This window comes from Sminthopsis crassicaudata, chromosome 4, assembly GCF_048593235.1.
Source record: "Sminthopsis crassicaudata isolate SCR6 chromosome 4, ASM4859323v1, whole genome shotgun sequence".
Lineage (NCBI taxonomy): Eukaryota > Metazoa > Chordata > Mammalia > Dasyuromorphia > Dasyuridae > Sminthopsis > Sminthopsis crassicaudata.
In genome coordinates this window covers 75,280,315-75,297,630 of record NC_133620.1, presented here as the reverse complement: position 1 = coordinate 75,297,630, position 17,316 = coordinate 75,280,315, and the positions used below count along the sequence as shown (strand labels likewise).

The 17,316-nt window shown below is 31.2% G+C and overlaps 1 protein-coding gene across 2 annotated transcripts in view; it reads right to left on the bottom strand.

Annotated features, from left to right (window-relative positions):
* Positions 1–17,316, bottom strand: part of HMCN1 (hemicentin 1) — a 478,149-nt gene that overhangs the window by 93,601 nt on the left and 367,232 nt on the right. For both annotated transcript variants that reach the window (XM_074308592.1, XM_074308593.1), the window contains exons 58-68: positions 17,072–17,233; positions 15,416–15,529; positions 15,118–15,320; positions 14,587–14,668; positions 14,352–14,483; positions 11,079–11,228; positions 9,827–9,986; positions 6,955–7,079; positions 6,544–6,727; positions 4,332–4,429; positions 3,176–3,454 (exon numbers count right to left, since the gene is read on the bottom strand). In XM_074308592.1, coding sequence (XP_074164693.1) covers positions 3,176–3,454; positions 4,332–4,429; positions 6,544–6,727; positions 6,955–7,079; positions 9,827–9,986; positions 11,079–11,228; positions 14,352–14,483; positions 14,587–14,668; positions 15,118–15,320; positions 15,416–15,529; positions 17,072–17,233 — 1,689 coding nt within the window. The remainder of the gene's footprint in view (positions 1–3,175; positions 3,455–4,331; positions 4,430–6,543; positions 6,728–6,954; positions 7,080–9,826; positions 9,987–11,078; positions 11,229–14,351; positions 14,484–14,586; positions 14,669–15,117; positions 15,321–15,415; positions 15,530–17,071; positions 17,234–17,316) is intronic.

Sequence of the window (17,316 nt, the reverse complement as noted above, 5' to 3'; positions counted from 1 at the left end):
GCCTAGACTTTTGCAAATGCCTGCTAATTGGTTTGTCTACTACATGACTCTCCTCAATCCAGAACATCCTTCATTAAGCTGATAAAGTAGATTTTCCTACAGTATAAGTCTGACTATGTTACCTCCCTTCTACTACTGCCATATTCCGTAAACTCTATCACTTCCAAAATAAAATACAAAATTCTCTATTTAAGATCCAAAACTTTTCATTATCTAGGAGGCCTCACTTTACTTCTCCTTATACTCTTTGATCCAGTGACAATAATTTCCTTATGGTTCCCTGAATAAAATATTACATTTCTTGGTCCTGTCTTCCATGCTTAGAATGTTCTCCCGCCTAATCTCTGCCTACTGGATTCTCTAGCTTACTTCAAGTTCTGACCAAAATTCCACTTTATATAGGAAGCTTGTTCCAAACCTTCTTAATTTTAATGCTTTCTTTCCATTAATTATTTCCTACATTTGATTGTTTGTTGACTCCTACATTAGATTATGAACTCCATGAGAAGGACTGATTTCTTTCTTTTTGTCCTTAGTGCTTATCACAGTGCCTGGCAGATTGTAAGCTGACCTATGCCCCTTATTTTCATCCTAAGCCATGGTAATGTGTCTTTTAAAAATCACCAACCAGAATCCTATTTTCTTCAGCACAGCTGAAAGAAAAAATGGTTTTTGATATGTGTAGAAATATGTATATAGAAATTTCAAATGTTTAATATATATTGGGTTACTTGCTGACTGAGAGAGGGAGGAGGGAAAGAAGGGGAAAATTAGTACACAGGGTTTTGTGAGGAGGAATGCCAAAATTACCTATGTATGTATTTTGAAAATAAAAACCTATAATTTAAAAAAAAGAAAAATACTTTTTCTTGTTACAAAGTCTTTAGTTTTCTCTTCACAAACCTCAATTAATTTTGAGCTTTGGTATTGTTGTCACTTTTAAAAGGTTCATACCACATTTCTGTATTCATTTATTTATCCTAAATTACATATTCTGTATATTTCTTTTAAATAATCTAAGACTGTTGATAACTCCTCTTTACCTTTAACCCTTTTACATAACCCTCTTTTTTCCTCCTCATTAGAACTGGTATATAAATTATTATACAGTATTATGTTATTATATTGGAACAGATGTATTTAGATGTATTTATTCTAAGTCTTTGAGAAAAGTTCGGAAACTGGTTAATAATCAACTATACAACTTACATATGAATAATGACGTATTAGTAAGAATGCAGAAACAAAAAAAGGAATTGTCCTTTCCATCAAGAAACTTTTAATCTATTATGAGGCTTCAACATGTATCCAGATAAGTGCACACAAAATATATACAAAAATATATAAATTCCAGGGGATGGCAAGCACTAACATCTGAGGGAATCAAAAAACCCTTATTGGAGAAAGCAATTTAAGTGTCCTTTCAAGGAGAATTAGAGATTTCTTTGAGACACAGTTGAAGAGGATGGAAATTTTAAACCTGAGGGAACCATCTATTAAAAGAATGGAAGAAACTGAATGTCATGATCAGGGGAATACTACTAGCAGGGTAGCTTGACTTTACTAGATTCTGTGTCAATGGAATGCATAATAAGCCTAGAAAGGTATATAAAAGTTGCATTGTAGAAGGCTTTAAAATCTAGGGTGATGAATGCACATTTTAACCTAGTGGTACAAAGATAGTTATTAAAAGTATCTGAGTAGGAGAGTGGCATATTCAAATGCGTGTTTTAGGACTTCTGATCTACAAATATGGTGGTTAGATTGGAGAAGAGAAAAACTTGAAACAAAGAAATCAATTAGAAATTCCCTACGTAGTAGGGTGAGAAGTGATGAAAATCTGAACTGAAGTATAGAAAAAAATACAGTGGAGGTATACTAAAAAACTGATGGGATATTGAGAGGAAAGGTGAAGGAAGATTCAAGGATGACATCAAGATTGTGAATCTGGGAGATTCAAAGGATGGTGATATCTTTAAGAGAAATAAGGAAACTTAGAGGAAGAATTTTAAGGAAAGAATGATTTTTATTTTGAACATGTTGACTTTGAACACCTTCTAATAGATGATCAGCATGCATTTAGTAATGTGGGGCTGAAAGTAAAGACATAGATTATATCTGAACACATAATAAACCCTTAATAAATACTATTTTATCTATAAAAACAGCTTTGGCAGTCATCTTCATAGTGATAAAAACTGAACACAATGGAGTTGACTAGATCACCAAAGGAGAGATTATTTTAAAAAGAGAAAGAGAAAAAGTTCAAGACAGCCCTGGGTATTCCCATAATTAGAGGCTAGATTCAAGATAATAATCTAGGCAAAGGAAATTGAAAAAAAAATAACTACCATTACATAGTATAGGGCTTTATCATTTGTAAAACTCTTTACAAATATCTAATGTTAGCCTGTCAACAATCCTGAAAAGTAGGTACTATTATCATTCCAGTTTTATTTTTACTAATTTGGAAACTAAAGAAAGCAGATTGAATGATTTACTCAACACAGGATCAGTTAGTATTTAAGGAAATGAATTCAGGTGATTCTGACTCCAATCCCAGCAATCTATCCATTTTACTAACTGTCTTTAAAGGTTAGATAAGTAGGAAGAGATACAAAAACCAAGAGAGACCAGAGCGTGCTGGAGGAGAGGATAGTCAAAAGTTGCAAATGTTGCAGAGTAAGTATGCAACTTTTTATATTTTAATTAAATTATTATAATAATTATTATTATTTTGCTGAGGCAGTTGGGGCTAAGTGACTTGCCCAGGGTCACACAGCTAGAAAATGTTAAGTGTCTGAGGTCAAATTTGAACTCAGATCCTCCTGACTTCATGGCTGGTTCTATATCCACTGTGCCACTTAATTGCCCCAACTTAATTTTAATTTTAATTTAAAAATTTAAGAACTTACTGGAGAGAACTTTTTCAGTTAAGTAAGAGTCAGAAATCAGAATTTAAGATTCTAAGAAGAGATAGAGAAGTCAGAAAATGAAAACAATGGTAGATGACTTTTTGAAGTTTAGCTCTGAAAGATAGAATAAACATAAAATGGCATTAATTCAGTTTCATAAATATGTGTATATATTTTCAATGGATCTTTGTTAGTATTCTCTTTTTAGAAAGTATGCTGACTTCCTAATTTTTTTAATGTGTTAAAAAAAATTAACCTACCCAGAACCTTTAGGACAAAGTGCTTCTTGACTTCTCCAGCTTCATTGGAGGCAATACAAGTGTATCTTCCAGAATCTTCGATCTCTGCTTCAACAAATTGAAGGGCCATTCCTTGGTTATTAATCTTCAAATGGGTGTCCAGCTCCAGAGGTTGATTCTCTTTAAGCCATGTCATAGTGGGAATTGGGATTCCATTAGTAATGCATATCAGTGAGGTAGGACTACCTTTTACAATTGTAATTTCCTCAGTTCCAGCTGCATTGTCCATGCTTGGTGGTACTACGTAGGGAGAAAAATAAAAAATCAGATCATACAAATTAATCTTTCACTGGTGAACTTTGGGAGATGATAGTTAAGTACAGAAGGGGGGCTGCCTGTATTTGTGAAGTAGAATACACCTAGCAGAACTTGAATTCTTCCAGGACAGACTTAAGAATTCATGTGTGAAAAGGTTCTAGGAGGAGAACTTGAATGCAGGAGCCATAATAATAATAATAATAACAATAATAATAGCATAATAATAAAGAATAGAGCTGGGTACAAAACATAAGCAACACATTTCTTCCATTTATAAATCCCCAATATTTCTGAGAATGGTGAATTTAATACATTAAGTGTTTATATACATGCATCTGTGTGGATCTGTGTGTATGCATATAAAGTCATATATATATTCAATAATTATAATTATAACCTGACATTATGAGAAAAGTCTTAACTTTCTTTTGGGAGGAGAATGAATGACCTCATGCCTGGAGAGAAATATAATTATTTGAACTTTATACTTGGAACAATATGAAAATCAAGGTCAAACTTGGGTAAAAAGAAAAAATCCTGGCAGGAACATAGACAAAGGGGCCCCATTGACAGGGTCCCAGACTGTAGGAAAATTTCTATTCCTTATACTTAAGGGACTCATTGTGTAAATCCTTTCTTGACCTGTGAGTTAATTCATTCCTTACTACAAAATATGATACTTTAAAAATTAAATGCATCAATCAGCAGGGAGAAACAATGAAGAAATTAAAGATGGATTCTGTCCACAGTATTTCCCTATGAAATAAATAATCAAATAATAAATAGAAATATTTTCCTTATATATCTAAAGTTGTCAAGTAAGTAAGTAAAAGATTTCATATTACACAAGATGACTTACCAAAAACTTGTAGATTATAATGTTTATTATCTACCCCAGCTCTGTTAGAGGCCACACAAGTATATATTCCAACATCAGATACCTGAGCTCTCACAATTCTGGAAGAGGAGAGTACAAAAACAAATATTAAATTCCTAACAAATATACAAATCATCATAATTTCTACACAGTACTAACAAGAATCAGGAAGATATGATAAAAAGACATTCCATTCCAAATTATTATATAATACATAAAATATTATAGCTAATTTAAAACATACAAAACTAATAGAACTACAATTATGAAACATTTGTTACAGAAATTAAGACTTAAATAACTGGAAAGCTATTCACTGCTTGTGGCTGGGTTGTGCCAAAAGAATAAGAATGACAAAATGACTAACTTAATTTATACATTTAGTGCAACCATATTACCAAGGGAATACTTTATGGAACTAAGTAAAACAACATCAAAATTTATTAAAAGGAAATAAAGTTTAGGGTCTCAAATAAAATGACAAAGTTTAAAGATCAGACATTAAAATGTATATTATAAAGTAGTAACTTTTGAAAGCATTAAAAACAGTGGAACAGACTAAATATGTAACAAATGGAAACAAAAACATTGGAATTCCAAAAAAATGGAAACAGTAGGTGAGTATTTGGTGAAATAAGAGCATAAATGATTAGGGGAAAGAAGCCCCTTTTTGACATAAATTTCTAGAGAAATTAGAAAAAAAGGATTTAAAATACTATCTTAAAACATGTTCCATAATAAATTCAAAAAAAGTTTTATGATTTGAATATAAAATGATATACCTTAAAAAAATTAGAGGACAAGGAGGAAGTACTTTTTTATAACTGTGATTAAGGAAAGAATTCTTAACCAACAGGATACTATGGAATTTCATAAAAGATAAAATGGATATTTTTAAATATTTAAAGTTTCAAATAGTTTTTTAACATGAGTAAATATAGGAGGCAAAATCAACAAGGAAATTAAAGTAGGAAAAATTTGTGCTCCAAATAGAAATAGAAAAAAGTCAAATATCCACAACATATAGTAAAATGACATCATGGCACCAAGTACCATTCCCTAATAGATAACTGGTCAAATGATATAAACATAAATCTTTCAAAAGAAGTACAAACTATAATGACCACTCAAAAAATGTGTTCCAAATCACTAATAGTAGAAGTATAAATTAAAACCACTAAGATTTTATTTCATATGATGCAGATTGGAAACCATGGCAAAAAAACAAACAAAAACAAACAAACAAACAAAAACCACCTGGAAGTCAAAGTCACGAGGCTTATAAGAAGATAGGTACACTATTGTATAATTTGTGAGTTAGTTCAGTTAGTATGGACAATGGATATTTTTGTATTTTTTATTTTATCAATGTATGATTAAATATATGTAAAATGTTTATTAATATACATGTATTAATAACAATATTAAAATGGAGCTGAATGTCCATTTCTGTATTTATTTTCAACAAAAAAATTTTTAAGATAGGAAAGCAATGTTCAGTGTTTGGATCATAACATGATCCAAAAAATATTTAGATGCATCACCAGCAGATGGAGAAACATGACTAAAGTCATTGTTAGAGGGACTGCAGGAAGCAAAGACACTAATATCATTGCTTATAGAGCTGTGAATTGATACAACCATTATACTAAACAATTTGGAATTTCATTTTTAAAAAAGTGACTAGAAATTCTATATCTTTTCAATCTGATATCCCTCTGGATGAAAGAGCCTATATAGAGAAAAAGTAAATACAAAGAATTCAGATAAGCATGTGATTACTTACATAAATTGATACAAAGTAAAACAGAACCAGGACAATATAAACAAAAATTATACCAATGTAAACTCTGATGACAATAAAATGAAATGGAATGCTATATAATCATGATGAGCAAACATGGACCTAGAGAAGAGTTGAAAAAATATATCTCCTTACCTTCCATGTAGGAATGGAAGGCTAAACTTTTAAAACGTGGTCAAAACTCAGTTTTTTCAAAAATTATTCTATTTTAATTTAAGGTACAAGAAGGTTTCTTGATAGTAAAATGAAGAAGAGACAAATTTGGAAGTAAAAGTAATGTAAAAACAAGATGTCACTAAAAATTTAAAATAAAACTTGGTTAGATGAAGGAAAGATCCATTAAATATAACCATTCATTTAAAAATATAACAAAATAATAAAAAAGCTGACCTGATCACCTGCCCTGCAGCCAGAAGTCGGATTTGGGATGAGATAGGTAGAGGGAGTCCATTCTTGAGCCAATTTATTTGTGGTGGTGGAATTCCAGTGGCTGTACATTCAATGTTTATTGAAGTATCCAATAAGGCCATTAACTTCTCTGCTTCCTCCTTATTACCCACAATTGCAGGTGGAACTACATTTTGCAGCAATAGAAGAAAGGCATGAAAATGACTAATTCAAAACTATCTCTAGTAGTGACTTGCCCTTTATTATACATCCCAAATGGTAGCAGTGCTGGCATTTTGACCAGAGAATTTGTCCAAGAAAACCTGTTATTAGATATTCATTTCTCTTGATGTATTCCTAAAGTAATAAAAGTATAACATATTGGAACTGAATGTGTCACAATTTAAAACTCACCATAGACATTCAAGTTAAAAATTCGGTCTTCTTCTCCTGCAGGATTAGTAGCTACACAAGTGTATTTCCCCATGTCAGATGTGAGAGCTCCGAAAATGTTTAGCGTGCTGCCATCTGGAGTCACTCTATGGAAAAGGTCATAGGTAGAATGTACTGAGCTGATTTATGTGGTCCTATGATCTGGAAAACTAACTCTTCTTGTAGTTTTAAATGGTAATTATTGTGTTCTTAAACATCCCTTCCCATCATAAACTTATCATTTCCTTTCTGACATTATACTTTAAGTTGTTTCTTCTGTTTCTTCTATCAGTCCTAGAAGGAAATGTGGTGCAGTGGTTAAAAAAAAAAAAAAAAAAAAAAAAAAAAAAAAGGACTGTATTTGAAGAGGAGTTAAGATAGAATCACAGCTGTGTTGGTATCTGAATGATGTTTGACAATTCATAGAACCTGTTTTCTGTAAAATAAAGGAGTTATAGTAGATGATCTCTAATATTCTTATTAGTTCTAAATCTATAATCTAGAGTCATATGTCATAAAATTGATGTGAATTCTACACATGCAACTAAAAACTGAAGTCTTGGGCTTCACTATCTCAAATGTTAACCTGTAAGGAAAAGTAAGTGAATCAAAATTGAACCAAACTTAATTATTCTTACATATTCAGAATGTTTTGTTTATAGATTTTAACACAATCTCTGAACTAAATGAAAAGCATATTAAAGCTCTGCAATGAAAATCTATGGAAATATTTCAACAATGAAACACACAAAAGATTGAATACTAAATTTGGGCTTGGAAGAATATGTTTTTAACATCATATAATTCACGCATCTCATCTGTTTGATAAAAGAATTCTATAGAACATGTAGGGTTTTTTTTTCCACTGAGTGGTAAAATGACAGTAAGATAAAATTAATAAATTGTTTAAGCTTTTTTTGTATCTTCTATAATTAAGAATACAGATACTTTGAGACTGTTAATAAATTATCAATGTTAAATGATTTTTATGAAGTAAAATTGCTTACTGTATTATTTGGTGAAATTTGAAAGTATATAAAATTTGATTGCAGTGACTTCATATAACTTTTCTCAACTCTCAAATAGTTCCTTGCTATTCCTAGTTAATCCACAGTTGTTACCATAGTTTATTTTTTTCAATAAAATAAAAACTTAGAATTTTAATACTATTGCCACTTCACAAGTCTAAGGGCTATATTAATGCCAATGTCTTAATTATTATTATTATTATTAATAATTTTATATTGTTACAAATAATATAATTATGTTATATATAAACAATATGGTATATTAATAATATTATTATTCATAAAGTTTACAAAGCACTTTAATATAGATTTTAAAATTTGATATTTTAAAAATAAATATATTTAATATTTGATAGAAAGCCTGACTATTAATAATCAAAGTGAGATGAAATGAAGCAAAATGGTCCTTACTTGAAATTGATTAATTTAGATAATTGACTCAAAAACACCATTTCATTTTACTTTATAAACTGGTATATAAATTAGAACACCAAATAAATTCTTTATAAAATTTTGCATATAAAATGATAAAAAAATCAAAGGAAGATAACATAAGATAAAAAAGGTGATAGCAAGCTTCATTTGAGTATGTATCATTTTTGTTTTATACTTTTAAAACTTTTTTATTTTTCATTTTCTCAAGAAATACTTATTGATCATTAGGATGGTAGTAATATTCCCAGGCCTCCTCAGAATCTGTATTATTTCCAGCCTTCCTCTCCAGCCACTTCCCCCATAACCCTTTGACCATCCATCATGCCTTTCTCCCACCTCCCTCCAATTCTTAAGCCATGAACACATTAACTTTGCCAATGTTCCTGGACAGAATACCTCAATCCACTCCCTGATGACTATCCCAGTAACTTTCCTTAATGCTTCCCTGGCCAACAATGTGTTTTATTTCCCCCATTAGAATATAAACTTCTTAAGATAATATACTCTCTTTACTTTATATACTTATTTATAAGCACTTAGCATAGTGCTTGGCATGTAGTTAATATCCCTAATAATTTTAAACTGTGCTCTTCCCAAATTTCCTGTTACTGTCTAAAGTATTACTATTCTCCCAGTCATTCAGGGTATTTTTTTTCTACAAAGGAAAAGGGCAATTTATTTATTTATTTATTTTTTTGTCCACACCAAATTAATGGATCCTATTACACAGAAGTCAGCCTTTGTGATCATTTATTTAAGGAGAATTTACTAAATCATGTTTCTTAAAATATATCTTTTTATCTAATAAATGAAACTTAAAGACAAAAGGGTGAAAAATATGGAGACAAGGCATCATTTTTACTGACATGCTAGAAGCTATAATATTCTTTCATCTTCTGATACAGTTCACCAAAAACAACAACAGTAAAATCGCATCACTCTGCGAACAAATTTTAAAGTAAGCATTGACTGAATAAGAGTACCATTATGTAACATTCTAAGCAGTTAATACATAAGAGGTCTTATGTATTATACTATTTTATACATATATTATACTATTTTATATTATATTATACATATTTATTATGTACATATATTATATTATATTATATTATATTATATTATACAATGTACAATTATAAGAGTAGTAGCTGACATTTATAATGAAGTCTACAGCATATCATGCAATGTTTAGGTTGTGGAAATAATAAAATCCTTATTTTAAAAAGGTAGAATCTGAGAAAAGAGAGATTTAATTGACTTACTCTGAGTTACTAAATGATGGCGCCAGGATTTAAACCCAAATATGATTCTCTTTCCAGTGCTTCCTAATGCACAATTTTGAAGATCATTTGTATACTATTAATTCCAAAGTTCACATGTAAACATACCGTATTCTTTCTGTTTCACCATTGGTTATGGGTTTTCCATCTTTCAGCCACTGAACAACTGGTCTGGGAATTCCATTGGCATTGCAGACAAGATGAATATTTTCTCCCAGAAGAACACTGACTTCACTTGGCATTTCAGAACCAACAATATTTGGAGGAACTTTGGAGAAAAACATCATAACTTTAATTAATGAGAATGTCTACCTCTAAAGCATTAAATAACTTGATATCTCTGTTTAAACATTATATAAAATGTAAGACCTGGAAGAAAACTTAGATATTATTTACTTAAACTATCATTTTAAAAATCTGCGTAAGGTATCAGTCATCATGTAAATAGTATGTCTTCTTTATCCTTAAGATCTAATACTTGTCCAGCAGACCCTGGATTCTACAAATTGAAAGATGTTGGCATCTAATGGGTACTTCCAGGAGGCCAGATGGACAGTCTGTTCACACTCTGCCATCTTAATCCTGAACTAAGCAAAAGTTCGTGGGAACCTTCACCAGATTTCTTTTTAGTATATATGTCCATAAAGTACCAGTGAAACAGGGAATGAAAAAAGAAAAGTGAATCTTTACTGGTTTCTTTTTTCTCTTTTCAAAGTCTATAGCTTTGCTTCTATTCTATTTCATGCCCCTTTCTATCAGAGGAATGGAATTTTAGGGGGAAAAGAAAATTAATTCTATGTTTCCTTTCATCTTCTCTTTGGAACTAGGATACTCACTAGGTAAATTGGATGAATTGGAATGAAGGCAACAGCACTGTTCAAGTCCTTCAACAGAAACTGTGAAAGTCCATGTTTGGGAATTGGGGGGAAAATATATGAGTCGAACGCAATGTTGAGTCAGGGAATGGAGTGGCTATAAAGTGTTCTCTTCCATTTCACCTATGCTGTGTTTCATATGAGCTCAGATTATGAAAGCATAGGCTACTCTAACTTTAAGTTTCAAAAGAATCAGAGCTACTTATATTTAGGATAAAAACATCAGGATAGTTTAAAACCACTCATTTTGTATATAAGTGACAATTTCAAAAAACAACAAACATACAAACAAATTCAGCAAAACATAATAATGGAGGTTGAATAGCCATGAGAAACAGATTACTTTGATACTGATAAATATGAAAAGGGCTAATGAAAATGTTATGAAATAACTTTTTCATGATGTTGATAAATTTTATGTTAGGCCTATTTATTGCTGTTAATTGAAAAATAACCTTATTTGTATCCAGTGTACCCACACATACCTTGAATGGAAAGATGGTAACTTTTCTGAGCTTTTCCTTCTATATTTGATGCAATACAAGTATATGTTCCACTGTCTGAATTTTGAGACCGAGCAATCTGTAGCTTGCTTCCACCAGACAAAACGTGGATCTCAAGTGAATCAGAATTTTCTATGGATACATATAATTTTTTTTAAAAAGCTGATAATTTGTTCTTAACATTTGTTAAAATGTATCTGCCTATGGTGTTTCAAATTAAATCAAGAGGTTATTAAACTGGAAAGAATGGAAAAAAGAGAAAATACATGTTTTCTGCTATCACACTAGTCACCACAGAGAAGTACTATAATGAAGAAAAATATAACTTGAGACACCCATAGTTCCCAAGAGACAAAAAATCCAAGAGATAAATTTGTAGCAAAGCTAATGGCCATAAATGTCTATGAAAAATAATTGTAGTTTAGGCTATAAGGAAGAGAAATTAGACTTCTAAATTTAGAGGTTACAAATTTGACCACTTGGTATTACTGAAATTTGGTTGCGTAAAGCACTTGATTTGAATATGACTTTGTGTAGATAAGTTGTATTCAAAAATAAATAGACTGGGTAAGAGGTGGGTTAGAGTAGAACTGCCTATTAAGGAGGCATGTTCATGTGAAGAACTCTAGGAGAGCAGCAAAAAACACATAGGAGAAGGTAAAAGGAGGAAGAAACAGAAGTGATTTTGTCATTACAGACCATTGGAACAGAAAGATGGAGTCTATGAGGAGGCATTACACAATAATGAGAAATTTTATCTAGATTTCTGCTGGACAACTTTTTCTTTTCAAAAGAGAATAGCTATTTTATGTTTTGACTTTCTGATAATTTCATCCTTCCTAGAGTCAATAAGACCTAAAATCAGATTAGGTCACAAATACTTATTAGCTATATGATTTTGGGCAAGGCACTTCACCTCTGTAGGCCTCAGTTTTTTTCAATTGTGACACAGAAATAATAAAAGCATATTACTCATAGGATTGTTGTGAGGATTATATGTTTTTTTTTTTTTTGTTAAGCTCTTAGAACAGTGGCTAACATAGTAAAGAATTAATAACTGCTTTTCTTCTTTAAAAGGTAGAAGAACCAACAATTGAATCTTATATTGCTTCTAATTTTCTGTGTCTAGAATGAAAATGATGGGAAAACCAATACAGGAGGAATGCCTATTTTTTTTCTAGAATTTGTTATAGAGAGGGAATCTGGGCTCTCTGACCTGTACCCTAAATTCTGGGACAATAAAAAAGAAAGTTTCAAAAGTTTCACAGGAAAGGTATGTAGTAAACTATGGATTAAAATTCTATAGGGAAAGTTATTCTAGGAAAGATGGCAAACTATCAAGAAAGATTGTGTAGAAATAAAGGGAAACAATCCCAATAAGGAAAAACAGGGACTTATCTGAAGAGATCTGATATCCAAGATAAGGAAGGATTTTGCAAGAAAAGATCTATTTGTTTTTAATGAATTCAAGTTACCTGGACCAGATAACTCCATCCTTGTTCATTGAAGAAAATGGTAAATGTTGCTTTATATGTCAGTATTCGTGATTCTTAAAGGAGCATGGAATGGGAAAAGCATTGCTGGATTAGAAAAGTGCAAATGTCCTAATTTTCATAAGAGGAGAGAAAAGGTCTTACAATCTATGGGCCAGGGAACTCAACTTCAATTCCTAGGAAAAATTCTAAAAAGAATCATTAAAGGAAAGGTTAATGAAAACCAATAAAAAAGTAGGGACTACAAAGAGCCATTTAAGAAGAAATTGTAATACATTTTTAGTAATACATTGGATAGAATATTTAATATTATTTTTGTGAAAAAGTTGAAGGCATGTGGATTAGGTGATAATTTAATTAGATAGATTCAGAATTAGTTAAATGGCCAGACTCAAAGAATTGTCATTATAAATTTAATGTCAACTTGATGAATCATCTCTAAAGTTTTCCAGGCACCTGTGCTTGGATCTATGCTATTTATCACTTGTATCAGTGAGTTAGATAAAGGTATAGCCATTGAATTTGCAAATGACACAAAGTTGGGAGGTAAAGTTAATATATGAATGACATTGTTTGGTCTAGAAGTTTTAGTGGATTAAAAACACTATAAAAACAAGTCAGCAGTGTGATATGGCATTCAAAAAGGTGAATGCAAAGTTACACTGAATTAAAATGTACATTGTTTCCCGAAATAAGAAGATTATAGATCCTTACTCCGGTCGCATAAGATAACATTTGAAATATTATGTTCAGTTCTGGTTCCAACAGTTTAAAAAAGGAGAGTGGTAAGCTAAAATGTTCTAAATTATGAAGGGTTTTATAATTATAGCATATGAAGGTTGGTAATAAGAATTGGAGAAATTTGTTACTTGGAGGGGAGAGGATGCTGTCTAGAAAAGATAGATATTGTTACATACTTTTAACAGACTGTCTTATGGAAGAGATATAAGAATTAGTGCTACTAGAGAGAATCAGGAGTAATGAGCAAAAGTTGCAAAGAGATCACTTTAGGCTTTTAGAACTGTTCAAGAGTGGAATAGGATAACTTGGGAAGTGGAGGGTTCATTTTCAGTGAAATGTTCAAATAGAAACTGCAAGACCAATTTTTGACTTATACTGATAATTTATTTCAGGTTTTGTTTGGCTCACGTGCCTGCTAAGTTCCCTCTAACACTAAAATGCAATACTAAAATTTCATGATTTGTTGAGGTATTAAGTCAAACTTTTCTTCTTTAATATATTTTTAAAAATATTGGTTACTTGATTGATTAATTGGCATGTATATAAATTGATGAAATAGTTAATTATAATTATTGTAACATATATATACATATATGTATGTAGGTAGGTAGATACGTATTTACACATATCCTAATACCTGTGATCTCAAAAGCAATAAAAGGGAATTTTAACCTCTGGCAAATTCTATAGAATTATAAAGGCTTCACACAAATGGAGGTTAGTATAGATCAAATGACATAGTGATGACAGTGCAATCTTTAATCTGCCCTGGTATTAGGGGATTACTAATTTTTAACCTTTATATACTTCAAAGGTGAGTAATGTTAAAGTCAATAACTACTATGAGAGGAAAGCATAATCTTGAGTAAAGGCGTGGTCGCCAAATTTGAAGATGACAAAAGCTGAGAGGGAGAAATCCTGAAAGGCTAGAATAGTAGGCTAATTATGCAGTAATATTGAAAATTTGCAGCATTGTCCATCAATAGAAATAAATAAAATTAAGTGTGCATAGTTGCATTACCTATTGGTTTTCTGTTCTTCAACCATACCAGAGTAGGTGGAGGAATTCCAGTGGCATCACATGCAAGAGTCACAGGATTACTGATGGTCTCAATAACCTCCTCTTCTTGGGGTCCTTCTATCCTGGGTGGTACTATAATAGCATAGAAGTATCATATATTTTTGTTCACTGCATTAATTTCAGCAAAACTATCTTATTTGTATCTTTAGAACAGTAATTTGATAAAGATCCTTACCATAAACATTAAGATGGAAATTTTTATCATCTTGTCCTGCTACATTTATAGCTCTACATACATATTGGCCTGTGTCAGATACCTAAAAATAACAAAAAAACTTATTAATGTTTTCCATTCAATTATGAATGATCACATTATATATGGTATAAAATGACTAAAATTTCCAGATATTGTATGCTTTAAAAGATCCATTCTTTATTCTGTTTCATTTACCAAATCTTTTTTTTCTGTGAGAAGTAAATTTATTCACATTAAAGGGCTTCAAAGTCACAAAACCAAAGCAACAGAAGAGCAGAATCACACTTGAATAAATATGTGGTTTAGTTATGGATAATTCCTTTAAACAACTTTCTGTCTAATCTCCTAATTGTATAGATGAAGAAAGTGGAGTCCAAAGTAGTCAAATCAATGAATCTAACAACACCCTTTACTTTTATGAAAATTATACTCATAATAGAAAAGAATCAAGGAACCACCATGTTCCCCCTCTTTATTCCAACAAGAAATGCTATGCAGAGAGTAATGTACCTCCGCTCCCTTGATGTGTAGCATTTGTCCATCACCTAAAATCTCCACGTTAGCAGATTCCATGATTATTCGTCCATTTTTGTACCAGGTTATGACTGGAGGTGGAACAGCATTAGACTCACACTCCAATGACACTGGAGATCCTTCTCGTACATTAATTACAGAAAGAGATTCACTGCCATGATCCTTAATGCTTGGGGGAACTGAGAAAAGGAAGAAAAAGGTTTTTGCATTTAGATGAAATAATTCCTTGTGAATTCAATAATGAATACATTTTTGAAGTACCGTGAAAACAAACCATAAACAATCAGGGAAATTTTTTTCTTGCTTTCACCAGCTTGGTTCATTGCTATACATGTATATTCCCCACCATCAGATATTTTGGCCCGAATAATTTGAAGACTCCTTCCACCTGAATTGTATCAGAGAGAAAAAAAATCAAAGACAGTATAAAGATCAATTTAGTTATTACATTAACCAGGTAGTCATTTAAAATGATCCATCTTTAAGTTACAATGGACAAAGACAAATTTTAATGTTGAAAAGGAAGGAATTCATTCTCTGTTCTTTCATTATTTCTATTATCACCCTACCTATAAATGATATAATTCACAGGATTTTCTTATATGATGGAGAGAAATCAGAAGTGCATAATTTAAGTATACTGCTAAGAAACCAATAATTACAATTTTCTCAAGTTTTTTTTAAATGAACATTGAGTTCAAATCTTAATTTCTACTCTATGCATAAAAAGGAAGAGTCTGTGAGACAATAAATTCAGTATAAAGCAGTCCTCAGCTATAAGGAGCTTAGAATCATGTTTCCTAACTTTTAAGCTTATTAATGTTGTTGTTGTTTTTTTTTTTTTTTAAATCACACTTGGCTCTTGACGCTAAAATTGAACATGAAGTGAAGAAGGCTTTAAGGGACTTAGCTCTAACATTTGGATCTCATACTTCCTATTCCCTTCCCCAAAGAGAGTTTGGTGATGTGCCAATGCATTGATTATTTGAAGTTTGGTACAAATTTTAAAAATTTTACCCAATATTACCGATGAACTAAAGAATAACAATTTTTAAAAATGATCTTCCTTGGCTCCCTATTGATTTTTAAATTCTCTGAAAGTTTTCAAAATTGCCAATCCCACTTTTACTTATTTTATTAATTACATAAATATTTTGTAATTAAAAAGCTCATTCAGTAAAAATTCAGTATTTTTCTATCATTTTCATAAAAGGGTTCAATGCATTTCAGTTCTCATATTTGAAAACCACAATAGTAACAAGGAACAAGCCCTGTATCTGTGATTTCATTTGTTTATGGAATTTTTGAGAAATAAACTCCTACCAATGTTTATTGTTACCTTCTCAAGAACTTAGATTTTTAGGAGTTAAGAACTGACAACTTGCTTAGGATCACACAGTAAGTATGTTAGATTTGCTTGTTTACTCAGGTTGTCCTATTGCAAAGATAATTCTTTCCACAATATACTCTATTCCACTCCAATATGCTGCTTCTTTGACTAAAGTAAGAAAAAAATAAAATTTTCTATATAAATTAAAGTTATAAAACTTATTAAAATTATTATTAGTAGTACTAGTACTAGCTAGAATTTATAGAATGCTTTAAGGTTTGCAAAGTGCTTTTCAGATATATAATTTTATACCCTCCACAATTCTAGGAAGTAAGTGCTATTTACTATTCCCATTTTACAGATGAAGTAATTGAGGAAGTTATTAGATGAAGTTAAAATCCACTAACTAGGATTTGAACACAGGCCTAGCACTCAATACACTAAGCTACCTACTATAGGATTAGAAAATTATCCAATTAAAATTTTTTTAAACAAAGATCTTCACTAATCTAAAAAGTAGTGTGCTAAACTTTCATTCTTGATAAGATGAATGGAAGAGAAAGTTCTCCCCAGATTATCAGAAAAAAACAGCTTCCTTACCAGGCACAATGAGAGCATTATTGCTCAAGCTGATGGATTTTCCATTCTTGAGCCAGCTGAGATCAGGAGGTGGAAAACCCGTGGCCTCACAGGCCAAAGAGATGAAATTATTCACCACCACAGTCAGATTTTCAGGATTAGTACCAATGATACTTGGAGGAACTACAACAACAAATACACTTAAAATTTCATCCAACATTGTCAGCAATAAGTACTACCCAATTTCCTCAACACAACTCCAGCCA